This window comes from Elgaria multicarinata, chromosome 21 (genome assembly GCF_023053635.1).
Source record: "Elgaria multicarinata webbii isolate HBS135686 ecotype San Diego chromosome 21, rElgMul1.1.pri, whole genome shotgun sequence".
NCBI classification, from domain to species: domain Eukaryota; kingdom Metazoa; phylum Chordata; class Lepidosauria; order Squamata; family Anguidae; genus Elgaria; species Elgaria multicarinata.
This window is the reverse complement of record NC_086191.1, coordinates 14596577-14608796: the sequence shown is the minus strand read 5'-3', so window position 1 is coordinate 14608796 and position 12220 is coordinate 14596577. Positions and strand designations below refer to the sequence as shown.

Genomic DNA, 12220 nt, shown 5'->3' with positions numbered 1-12220 from the left:
GACACGGAATAACGGGCTCAAGTTAAAGGAAGCCAGATTCCGGCTGGACATCAGGAAAAACTTCCTGACTGTTAGAGCAGCACAACAATGGAATCAGTGACCTAGGGAGGTTGTGGGCTCTCCCACACTAGAGGCCTTCAAGAGGCAGCTGGACAAGCATCTGTCGGGGATGCTTTAGGGTGGATTCCTGGGTTGGACTCGATGGCCTTGCAGGCCCCTTCCAACTCTGCTGTTCTATGATTCTCTGATTCTCTGAAGAAACAACAAAAACACTGCTTCACTCTAAACATTTTTGTTAAACATTTTATTCTTGATTGAGCTTAATGTCCAGCCAATGCTATCAGCAGATTGCAGCTTTGCAGGGTGACTGTGCGGCCACACCCATTTTAGAACTCTGACCACATTCTGATTGTTACTGCTGCTCGTACAATTCTCTCCCGAAGCACTGCTTTTAAAGGGGAAAAGCAGCCCCAGTCGCTCTCTGACTTATCTGTATTCATAAAAAAAAAACTAGTTAGCTTGTCTATACGACTTGTATTGAGTCATAGGGAGAGGCTCTTGTCAATGGTTGGAATGACATCTCCTAGACTCACAAGACAACTTGACCACAAAGGAAAGACTCAGGCCACGTCTACACCAGCTCTGTATCCCGGGATTGTCCCTGTGCATCCAAATGACACACAGGGGATCCCGGGAGCAGGCAGGGACGACCCCTCCATTTGCCTGGGATAATCCTTCGGTCTAGCGAAGGCCTAAGGCAAAGATCCTCAGAATCAAAGCAAGTTTGTCAGGAGCTAAAGGCACTTTTCTGTACACCTTGACAAATACTTAAAAGATAGCACTGCTATTTATTTATGTATGGCCCCCAAAGGCATTGTAAGGACAACAATTCTTAATAAAACAGTAGTTTCGCCATCCACAGAAGATGGATTCTTTCCCTTCTTTCTTAATTCAGATGAGAAATTGAATTGATAACGGCAGACACAGCCCTAGCAAGGATGAGCGCCCTGATATGGAAGAGAAGGTTTCTTCCTTTCCCTCCACGGCAAGGCTCCTGTGCCTTTGAGAGCCGCCGCACGATACGCAGACCTGTTCAAATGGGTTAAGCTTCTATCCCTGCATTGCCACTAAGCTGTATGCAAAGGGCGTGTGGAGGACAAGCAATAAGAAAGGTGTACAAGCGACAAAGAAAAGCATTCGCAGAGCACTGCCGAAACAATTGTGCGTTAGCAAAATAGTGCTGTGTTTTACCGCCACCCAAAGGGAAAACACCTGTTCTTTCTTTTTGGAATGTTTCTAGACGGAGCAAAGTCCGCATGGCTGCTGTGTTCTCTCCTTCCCTCCCACTTCCCCTCTCTGTGCAATTTCAGGGGGTCGTTCTTACAGTCTCCAGGCACGGTGGGGTATTATTCCGACTCCCCACGGGGAGAGTTCTCGGAAACTCCGAGCCCAAGAAGAACACCAGCAGAACTGGAAATCTTAGAGATGAGGGGTTGGCAGGTTGGCGGCCCTCTGGCCCGGCCCGGCCATAGGGCGCTCCCGTTCTTCCCACAATGTCACTCCATCACAGGTACATATTTTCTTGGGGTTCTGGAAAAGGCCAGCAGAACGGGCAATGATGCCGCAAGCCACTCTGCGAACGCAAAGAAAGGGAAAAGTAGGGTAGGAGGAGGTGGACGTAAACCCTTTTCTGCAAAGGAGCAGTCAAACCAAAACTCAAATGGAAGAGATGTGCCATAAAACACTTCCTATAGGCCCGCACCCCTGGATAGCGAAGGCATAGGGGAGGACTTTTCTCTACCTGATGCCCTGGAGCACAGGGGTAGACAGGAAGTAGATGATTTGGACTTCAGCTCCCAGCATTCCTGAAAACTGGCCAGGATGGGGCTGGTGGGAGCTGAAGTTCAAAACAGCTTGAGATCTACCTTCTGCTCACTCTTGGACAAGATGGACAAATAGCCTGACTGGGAACAAAGTGGCACAAGGTGTAGAAACTCTCAACTTGCAGCGGAGAAGAAGAAGAAGAAGAAGAAGAAGAAGAAGAGCCCCTCACCCAATCCTGGCCCTTGGTTTCTCACCTGTCGCCTGAGTTTCCAGTGACTTTGGAGAGGGGGTGGCTTCCGCGGCCCAAGTCGTCCTCCCCTTCATCTATCACCAAGGAGCGTCCAATGATATCGTGGACCTGAGGAGGAGGGAGACAGCAAAGTGTGCACAATTAAACCTCGCCCCTCCATTGGTTGCGACAGGCTGATTAGGGAAGGGCTGCTGCACTGAGGCCAAAATAAAATAAACCCGTACGTTTTATCACAACACGACGGTTTCACCATTGGCTGACCTGATGCTAGGAGGTCTCTGCATGAACATTGCAACGGCTCCGAGGTTAGATGTCTGCAATAGGAACATTGACAAGTAGGACAGCTTTCGTGGGTGATGCCATGAAGGGTCATTCGGACTGGGAATAAGGCTTTGGGGCAATTTGGACTTGGGTGGGTGCTGCGGCTCAGCGGCAGAGCTGCTTTGCATGCCGAAAACCTCAGGTTCGGTCTCCGGCATCTCCAGGTAGGGCTAGGAAAGAATTGTGCTGAAGCCCTGGAGAGACGCTGCTGCCAGTCTGTGCTGGCAATACTGAGCTAGATGGACCCAGGGCCTGACCGGATATATTTTCTTACGACTGGGATTTGCTGAGGGGAAATGGCAGTTGAGAACGGTTCATGCACAGAGATGTGCATGCCTTAGTCATAGAATCGTAGAATCGTAGAATAGCAGAGTTGGAAGGGGCCTACAAGGCCATCGAGTCCAACCCCCTGCTCAAGGCAGGAATCCACCCTAAAGCATCCCTGACAGATGGTTGTCCAGCTGCCTCTTGAAGGCCTCCAGTGTGGGAGAGCCCACCACCTCCCTAGGTCACGGTTCCATTGTCGCACTGCTCTAACAGTCAGGAAGTTTTTCCTGATGTCCAGCTGGAATCTGGCTTCCTTTAACTTGGGCCCGTTATTCCGTGTCCTGCACTCTGGGAGGATCGAGAAGAGATCCCGGCGCTCCTCTGTGTGACAACCTTTTAAGTATTTGAAGAGTGCTCTCGTATCTCCCCTCAATCTTCTCTTCTCCAGGCTAAACATGCCCAGTTCTTTCAGTCTCTCTTCATAGGGATTTATTTCCAGACCCCTGATCATCCTGGTTGCCCTCCTCTGAACCCGCTCCAGCTTGTCTGCGTCCTTCTTGAATTGTGGAGCCCAGAACTGGACGCAATACTCTAGATGAGGCCTAACCAGGGCCGAATAGAGAGGGATCTTGCAGTAAGGTCTGTTCGGGCCTCTTATTGGGCACATCTTTGGAGCACAGCACTGAAAAGAGCTCTGTCGGCGACAGTCATTCTGCCCCTGCTCTAGTATGCAGTGAGAAAGGGCCACAATTCCGCGGCAGCGCACGTTCTTTACACTGCGGGAGGGGGACAAAGCAGCAGAGGCACACCCACGCTACCACCTCCGTGGCCACCACGCGTTCTTTGATGAATCCATTTGTGGGACTACTTGCTAGTTCTGGGAAGGCTCACCTTCAGCTTGTTGTCTTCCATCCGGAAAGCAGCTCTTCCGTCATCAGCGGCCAGAATATTTCCAAGATCCCCGGCATGCTGGAAAGAGAGAGCAACAGGCTGCACCGTCCGACCGCAGAGTGGTCTCCACCGATAGCGACTAGCAGTGCAAGACTATGAGGCGCTCTGTGGCAGGGTTGGGGAACCAGTTCTCCTAAGGCTTGGTGACGGGCAGGAAGAGCTTGAATACCATTGGTTGGCATTTTGGCCCCACCCACCACTGGAACAAGCCGCCCCCCCCCCCCCCCCGCGAGAGCTTCACCGAAACCCAAAACGGCTTTCGGGGCTGGAAAGGGTTCCTCATGTAGGCGATAGGTGGACCTGCCAAGACTCACCCTGTGCTCGTCCTGTGGGCCTCCGTGGTGTTCCCTGTCGGGGTTGAAGTGGTCTCCACAGCTATTCAGGAACAGAAATGAAGTCGGGGTCTTTGACAGTCAGTCAGTCCAAGCTGCCTGGGCCGCAGCCCCTCTCCCCACAAAGGCTGAAGAAGCATCCAGGAGATGCCCGTCAGCGCCTCTCACCTGTCACAGGCGCTGGTGACGTCCCCAAACTCATGAACATGCAGGCCGTGAGGCCCTGGTTCCAGGCCATCGACGGTGCCATCTATGAGGCATTTCTCTGGCGAGACCTGCAAGAACCTCACCACGCCCTGCACCAATCCAAGGCCAGACACCATGGCCACAGCGGCACTGCCGAAAGGCCCTGTGAGGGAATCGGAGGGTGAAGAGAGCTGCGTTTCCTCCACGGAGGAGCTGGTCATTCCTCCCATACATGAGTTGGCTCCAGGACATTTCAACTCACCCACATTCCCCGGGCTTGCAGATATATCTCTTTAATTCACCCTGTGAAATTAAGCGGCCCTTTTCCTGTTTTATTTATTTATTTGAAGTATTTCAAGGCCACCAGTCAGAGCTGCAGGCCTCAAGAATAATATTCAGATAATAAAAACCGATACAGTACCACAGCAGAAAACTTTTCTTGAAAACAACATACACCAGCCTAAAACATCTGGCCTAGATAGTACGAAAGACCTACAATGTAACTCCAGCTGCAGAGCAGAACAGCCCAATATAATGAGGGGAAGGCCAGAGTATACCAGCAGGTTTTCGGGGCCTTCCCAAAAGCCAGCAATGATAGGGCCCGGTGGGGGCTGGGGGTTCTGAATTCGGTGGGGCGGTGAATCCATTCTGGGTTTCAATCAGAATACTGAAGGAGCGATCCAAAATGCTAAACTCTACCCCCCCAAATGGTTTGTTGCAGAGGGTGGATTCCTGCATTGAGCAGGGGGTTGGACTCGATGGCCTTGTAGGCCCCTTCCAACTCTGCTATTCTATGATTCTATGATTCTATTTTGGGGAAAGGGTAAGTCAGAGGGAGTCAGGCCAGGACTTACCTGGCACAGCACCGCCCATCCCTTTCAGCACAGCCATGCGACCTGTGCTTTCCAAAAGGTTCTGGACCTTCTCCGTGGTGAGGCTGGTCTCCACCAGCACACTCTGTGAATCCAGCTGGATATCAAGCAACTGGAGGCCTGGAGGGGAAGCGCAGAATATTTTATTTACACCCTACCTACCACAAAACATAAAACAATATAAGAGAGTGGTATAGCTGATACCACTTCGGCTGATACGCCAGCTGCACCTCTTCGTAGAGTCAGAAGACCTAAGGACAGTAGTGCACGCGCTGGTAACCTCAAGGCTTGACTTCTGCAATGTGCTCTACATAGGGCTACCATTGTACCTAGTTCGGAAACTTCAACTAGTTCAAAATATGGCAGCCAGGTTGGTCACCGGTACACCTAGGGGTGAGCATATTAATCCAACATTGAAATCACTCCACTGGCTGTCAATTAGTTTCTGGGCAAAGTACAAAGTGTTGGTCATCACCTTTAAAGCCCTACATGGTTTGGGTCCAGGCTACCTGCGGGATCACCTTCTCCCATACAGTCCGCCCCACATACTCAGGTCCTCTGGGGAGAACTTACTTCAGTCAGCTAAAACTAGGCTGACATCAGTTTCCCAGAGGACCTTTTCTTCTGTCGCCCCCAGATTGTGGAACGGCCTGCCGGAGGAGATTCGTAAAATTAACTTTCTGTGTGATTTTAAGGCAGCTTTAGCCTCTTCCGGCAGGCCTATCAAGATCAATGTTAAATCATGAATTTTTAAGATGTATTGATTCCTGTTCTAATGTTGTTCCCCGTCTTGATCCAAAAGGAGAGGCGGGTAAGAAATAAATTATTATTATTATTATTATTAATTATTATTATTATTGACATTTATAATACACCCCGGAAAAATAGAATACATACAGATTTAAACCGTCCAGAGAGCTTCGGCTATAGGGCGGTAGAGAAACGATAATAATAATAATAATAATAATAATAATAATAATAATAATAATAGAAAAAGAAATGAATGACAAGGCCCTGCTGCTCATATCACCTGGTACTGCTTGTAGAGACTTCTGGATGGCCTCCACACAATTCTGGCAAGTCATCTGGACGGCAAACTCCAACTGCCGAGGGGGGGAGAGAGAGAGAGAGAGAGAGAAAAGTGCCACATGAGGCCGACATTTTCAGGTGGAGAAAATATGCAGAAACATTACACAGAAGTCTCTTATTAACGTGCAACTGGAACTCTACTTTAAATCCCCACTCAAGAAGAGCAGGTCCATCAATGCCTACACCTATCCAGTGTAATTTTAGGATGTTTTTTAAAACGATTTTAGGCACCCCAGTTGTGCCTAAAATCTCCGATCCGTCACCTACCTGAATTTACCCTCTTGCTTGCAATCACATATACCTATAAGAGCCTTTCTTAGAATCATAGAATAGCAGAGTTGGAAGGGGCCTACAAGGCCATCGAGTCCAACCCCCTGCTCAATGCAGGAATCCACCCTAAAGCATCCCTGGCAGATGGTTGTCCAGCTGCCTCTTGAAGGCCTTGAGTGTGGGAGAGACCACAACCTCCCTAGGTAACTGGTTCCATTGTCACACTGTTCTAACAGGAAGTTTTTCCTGATGTCCAGACGGAATCTGGCTTCCTGTCACTTCAGCCCGTTATTCCGTGTCCTGCATTCTGGGAAGATTGAGAAGAGATCCTGGCCCTCCTCTGTGTGACAACCTTTTAAGTATTTGAAGACTGCTCTCATGTCTCCCCTCAATTTTCTCTTCTCCAGGCTAAACATGCCCAGTTGTTTCCGTCTCTCCTCATAGGGCTTTGTTTCCAGACCCCTGATCATCCTGGTTGCCCTCCTCTGAACACACTCCAGCTTATCCCAATCTGTCCCCTCATCCTTTCTTTCATTCATTCATTTATTTATTTATTTATTACATTTTTATACCGCCCAATAGCCGAAGCTCTCTGGGCGGTTCACAAAAATTAAAACCATCATAAAACAACCAACAGGTTGGGCCTCTGCCTGCAAAGCAGGCAGCTGTATCACCCAGCCATGAGCAGTATCCAATGGTACTCCTACACAGAGTAGACCCACTGAAAAGAATGGGCGTTGCCATGGGATACTGCCCAATATTCCCTCTTCCAACAGGCATTAACCATCCCACTCACCCACCCAGTAACGCCTCCTCTGTGCAGAAACCCAACAGCTATGCACCTAGGCCACCCTCTCCACTTCACGCCAGGAAAAGCTTCACCTGCTGAGTTTCTGCCTGGCTTTGGGGGCGGGGGGGAGATAATTAACCACCCCACCTCCCTCCCTCCCCACCCCCACGTCTCTCTCCCACCCTGCAGCTGGCGCCGCTGTCCCCTCCCGGAGCCGCTTCCATCGCTGCCTCCCTCTGCGGCCGGAACGGAAAAAAAAAAAAATCGCCCGACCGAGCCCCTTTAAATGCGACACACAACCGCGGCGGCTGGCCCCACCCCTTCCTTACGTCCCGCCTCGAGCGAAGCCAGAGGAAGGCTCCGCCCACTCCACTCCAGCGCCGGAACTAAAGTCGCGGGCTCAGCGTCCCGCCCGGAAGATGAACGGAATCGGACCGGCTCGTCCCGGCGGCGCCGCCGTAACCATGGCGACGGCTAAATAAACCGCCGGGCCTTGTCCGCGGCCTACCTGCCGCCGCCGCCCCCGCGCCATGGCCTCGCCTTCCACGGGGCAGCTGTACGGCCTGGCAGACACGGAAGGCGCCGCCCTTGAGCTGCACGAGCTGTACCAGCGCATCCTGGCCCCGCTGTCCCTCTTCCCCGCCTCCTTCACCCGGGTGAAGTCTTCGTTCCCCAGCGAGAGGCCCTCCGCCGTCCCCTCAGTCCACAGCGCTGTCCCGGTGCCCATCTCCCTCACGGCCCTCCTGCAGATGGTCAAGGCGCGGCTGGAACCGGGGCCGCAGTGGGCGCACGTCCCGTCCCGGGACCGGCAGGTGTTCCGAGAGGTCATCCTCCTGGAGGTCAAGCACATCTTCAAGGACGTCCAGCACTCGCTGTACGACCCGGCCTTCAGCGCCCAGACCAACCGCGAGCTCTACCAGCAGCTGGTCGTGTACATCGGCCTGGTGTGCCAGCATCTCTTCCTGCACTACCTGCGCGTCATGGACCACCGCCACCAGCTGGGCATCTTCACCGACTGCGCCAACCTCACCCGCTTCTCGGCCCAGCTGTCCCTGGACTGCTCCAGCCTGCTCAACGTGGCGGCCGTCCGGCACCGCCTAGTCATGGAGATGAAGACCCCGCAGAACCGCCCGCCGGAGTCCCCCACCAAACCGCTGAGCCCGCAGGGCCAGTCGCGGACACGCAACCTGGGCTGCCGGCTGGGCTTCACCATCAGCTATTTCATCAGGCTCACCAGACCTCACGTGCCAACGCTGAAACAGAAGATGGCCAAGGATATCAAAGAGCTGGAGGAGCTACCTTTGTTGGACATGGACAAAATAAAGCAGTTGAACCTCCCGAGGCCGGAGAAGAGTGCCTTCCTGGGACAAATGACCTGTGCCGCAATCACAACGCCTTGTCCGCGGGCCACTGCCTCAAAAGACCAGACGAAGTTACATCGGGCTAAGCGGGCTACTTCCACTATTCTCAAGAGAAGCCAGTCCCTGCCCAATATGAGAGTGGGGCAGCTCCTCGCTGATGAACTTGGCATCTGTATACAGCATCGCCCTCTCAGCCCTGATCTGCCTTGTCACTATGAGTCCACTGAAGACGGGGAATTCGGTGGGACAATAGGCCTGGCTGAGGACCTCCGGAGGCTGGTTCAGGGTTCTGTCCTCAAGACCAGCCCATGGAAAGGAGAACAGGACGATGATTTGGAACTGCCTCCCCTCATTAAAGCCTTGACGTGGCGCAAGGCGAACGAAGTCCGCCAAGAGCAGCTCCAGAGAATGCAGAGTTCCCTGCAGAAGGAGGAGTCTTCTGAGAGGCAACGAAGGGACACCATCATCTCTGCCCCGGCCTCCCATCCTCAGGCTGCAACAGTGAACTTCGCAGTCCATGATAAGCTGGTCGTGAAGGCGGCTGATTTGCAAGTGTCAGAAAGGAGCTATGTAGAAGCCATGGCTATGGAGAAATGCCCACCAATTTACAACCATCTCCTGGGGGAGATAAACGCGGCTACCATAAAATCTCTGGATGCTAACCTTTCCACTGGGGAAGAGGTCAGGGAGATGTACAAGGAACTGAAAGGCACCATCCCAAAAGACTACCTGAAGTTCGACCTTGGGCCCTTGACAGAACCTGATGCAGCTAACATAGACCTGTCCGTCTGCTTTGCTTCCTCAACACTGGCAAGGAAAAAATGTGAGCGGATCATTAATGAAAAGCTCAGTAAAATCCTGCCCACTGGACCTTACTCCCCGGAGGAAGTGGTAGACACACCAATGACCCCAAACCTACCCTTCAAAAGGAAGAAAGCGAAAAAGGAATTTGCCTCTTGGCTCAAGTGGTGGAAGGCATCGTTCAATACCGATAATTATCTGAAATACCTCAGCACCAAGGAGGCTGATTATTTACCAGTAATATTTCATTTGTATGACTTTGGGGAAGCGGAGCAGCTCCAGTGGATGCAGCCTGTATTAGACCAGGCTGAAATCAAGGAGCAGGAGAAGGTGAAGAAGGAAGTGATAAAGGAAGCCACGAAGATTCAGTCCACGAAAGAAGAATTCCAGGCTGGGAAGTGGAATACCAACAGCGTCATGATGGGGGGGCTGGGGGCATTCCTTTCTTGCGACCACAAGGACGAGGATCTCAGGGTCCTACAGAGAAGGCTGGAACGACTCTGGACGGTTCTCCATTTCTCGGAGCGAGAAAGGCTGGACATGGCAATCAAGTACAGCTCCAACCAGTATTACTTGTTGCTCCCAGACATGCTGCAGGCTTGGGAGGAGGCAGCGCGGTTTATCCAGGATCGGGAGCTCCTGCTGGCGGAAATGGAACGCTTTGAACAAACCGCTTCAGATCCAAACCGCTTGTTCGACAGGGAACCCCAGTCTTTCATGTTGCGAATCGAGGAATCTAAAACCAGGAGCCGCCAACGTGCCGAGTTGGGCCAGTTTGATGCGGAGCTCTACGTCATCCTGAACCACATCAAGAAGACGTTCGATGACACGGTGACTTTCAGGGGACGCCCGTACCTGGAGAAGATGGAGTGGGACACGGTGGAGATGCTGTACTGGTTGCAACAAGAGCGGCGTGCGAGCGCTTTGTGGAGAGGAGTCAAGAAAGGGGGCCAGAGAAGGAAACTCCCTCCAATTTATGTTCCTTTGACGACAGGTCAAGACAACAGGCGGAAAGGCATCCTTTTTTCACCCGTGCCACCTTCCGCCAAAGACCGTGAAGCCGTTTCTCTTCACCTAAGCCAAATAGAGAATTTAAGGGCGCTGACTTTGCGGTTCAAGGAGCACACAGTGTAAGAGACAGGCAGTGGAGACAGGCTTACAGCAAAGAGTCACCAATCGTTTGAAGAATGTGCAGATACAGACCAAGTGTCAAGACTTGTGGTGGCCTGGCTCAGTCCACATTTCAAAGGCGTTTGAGAGAGTTGCATTGTTCACAAACGAGGTTCCTAACATCCTCTAGTTCCATTTTAAAAAAAAATGTTTCTGGTCCTCATGGCTTAAAGTTCGGGTACCATGTTTGAAAGGATCCAATATCTATGGTAAATATGGCTTAAGGATCCTATGAGGTCTGCTGAGCTGCTTCTCAGGTTTCTTCAGCTGCCATGTTTCTGTGGGTGCCAGTGGCAGGTAGCCCAGATGGGAGAGAATTAAATATATTCTAGAACCTCGACACAGCCTCTTAATCTATTAAGTATTATTAATACTGTGACCTCCGTCCTTACTCTGAGGGAAATGGGAAGGAGAGCGAGGCGGTCGCGGGGAAAGGATATGGGATCACTCCAAGGCTGAGCTAAAGGCTTCACAGCAAAGGTGGGTTTTGAGGAGGGGCCCTTAAGGGAGAGAGAACTGTCGTGGGAGGCAGCCTTTGAGGCCCTTTAAATCAGCCTTTCCCTCTCCCCACTCCTAGCTTGCGCAGGACAGGATATTTAGGGCTGCTTTTGCTCACACCAAGGATTGGCCACATCTGGAGTCAGACTAGAGAGAAACCAGGGGGAGTCTGCCCCTCCCACTCCCCCCCCCAACAGCACCTGGCTTGGCTTACTTGTTTTGAGCCATCTCCAAAAGAGGCTTGTTCCGCCAGCATCTTGATTACTCTGCCTGGCAGCGGCAAGTGACCTGGATGCTGATGTTGTTCAACCCTACAGTCTCATGATCCACACTTATGTACACCGTGGTGTGCTCAGGCCAGACCCATTCTGGTCATTATTGGCCGACTGTGCTGTTGTCGTCATCCTTCCTTTTTGCAGCATTTTATACAGTAGTTGGAGGAGGCATTTCTTCTCGGGGGGACGACGACCAATAATTAAAAACTGGCCAGGGAACAGAAGGCAGCTTTCCACGTTGCCTGAAGCAGATTTTGTGTGGCAGATCAGGGCTGGACGTATTTCAGGCTTGTGGGAGAGCTACACTGTTTTACTAGAACCTAGAAGTCCAACCAAAGACAAATGCAAAACAATAGTTGTGTGCGTGTTGGGATAGACCTATTTTCCTACTGTGTGTGTGTGTCCGTCCCTTCTGCCCCCCTCATTTCCATTCCCCCATCTCTCTCTCTCTCTCTCACACACACACACACACTTACTTGCATGTTTAAGCCAAAATAGGGATGCACAACACCTAGGACCACATTTTATTAAACTCAACATTGCAACATGCTTTTGTCCATCCTACGCGTAACTCAAGTACACGTAGTGTGCAATCCTAAGCGCATTAAGACAGGCAGGGGACATGGTGCAAGTAGGTCCCTTGTCTTGAAAGATAAGCAAAAAACAGGGTGCAGCGGTTTCAACGCGATACTCTCTGGACGCTTTGCAACTCTTCCACTCAGGTCAGGGAATTTTATTTTATTTTAATTGTGTGCAAGCCCTATTCTGCAAACTAAAAAGTTAGATCAGTGTCACTATGGAAATCTGTCTAGGTTTAACTCACATCTGGCCTATGTAGAAAGGAATTGAGTTTTCAAGGGGGGGGGGGTTCGTATAACTGAATATTCAAGCATCGAACAAGACATTTACACAGCCTCTGCATAATGAAGTGAAAGAACCAAACTCTGAAGAGAAAGTAACACA

The 12220-nt window shown here is 51.3% G+C and overlaps 2 protein-coding genes across 4 annotated transcripts; one reads left to right on the top strand and one right to left on the bottom strand.

Annotated features, from left to right (window-relative positions):
* Positions 1-289: 289 nt before the first annotated feature.
* On the bottom strand, positions 290-7405 carry CCS (copper chaperone for superoxide dismutase). Of its 3 annotated transcripts, none has more exons than XM_063145874.1 (8): positions 7335-7405; positions 6034-6106; positions 4986-5123; positions 4114-4294; positions 3928-3988; positions 3554-3631; positions 2079-2182; positions 290-1633 (listed from the first exon to the last, which is right to left on the bottom strand). In XM_063145874.1, exons 1-8 carry the CDS (start codon positions 7374-7376, stop codon positions 1480-1482), a joined length of 831 nt encoding a protein of 276 aa, XP_063001944.1. In that variant the 5' UTR covers positions 7377-7405; the 3' UTR covers positions 290-1479. The 3 variants fall into 3 exon arrangements, with proteins under 3 accessions (XP_063001944.1, XP_063001947.1, XP_063001945.1); XM_063145877.1 differs by having other exon boundaries at positions 290-490; XM_063145875.1 differs by having other exon boundaries at positions 6034-6100; positions 7335-7377.
* A 277-nt stretch (positions 7406-7682) lies between these two features.
* CCDC87 (coiled-coil domain containing 87) lies at positions 7683-10775 on the top strand. The gene has a single exon (XM_063146293.1). It carries the CDS (start codon positions 7683-7685, stop codon positions 10446-10448), a length of 2766 nt encoding a protein of 921 aa, XP_063002363.1. The 3' UTR covers positions 10449-10775.
* The last annotated feature ends 1445 nt before the right edge of the window (positions 10776-12220 follow it).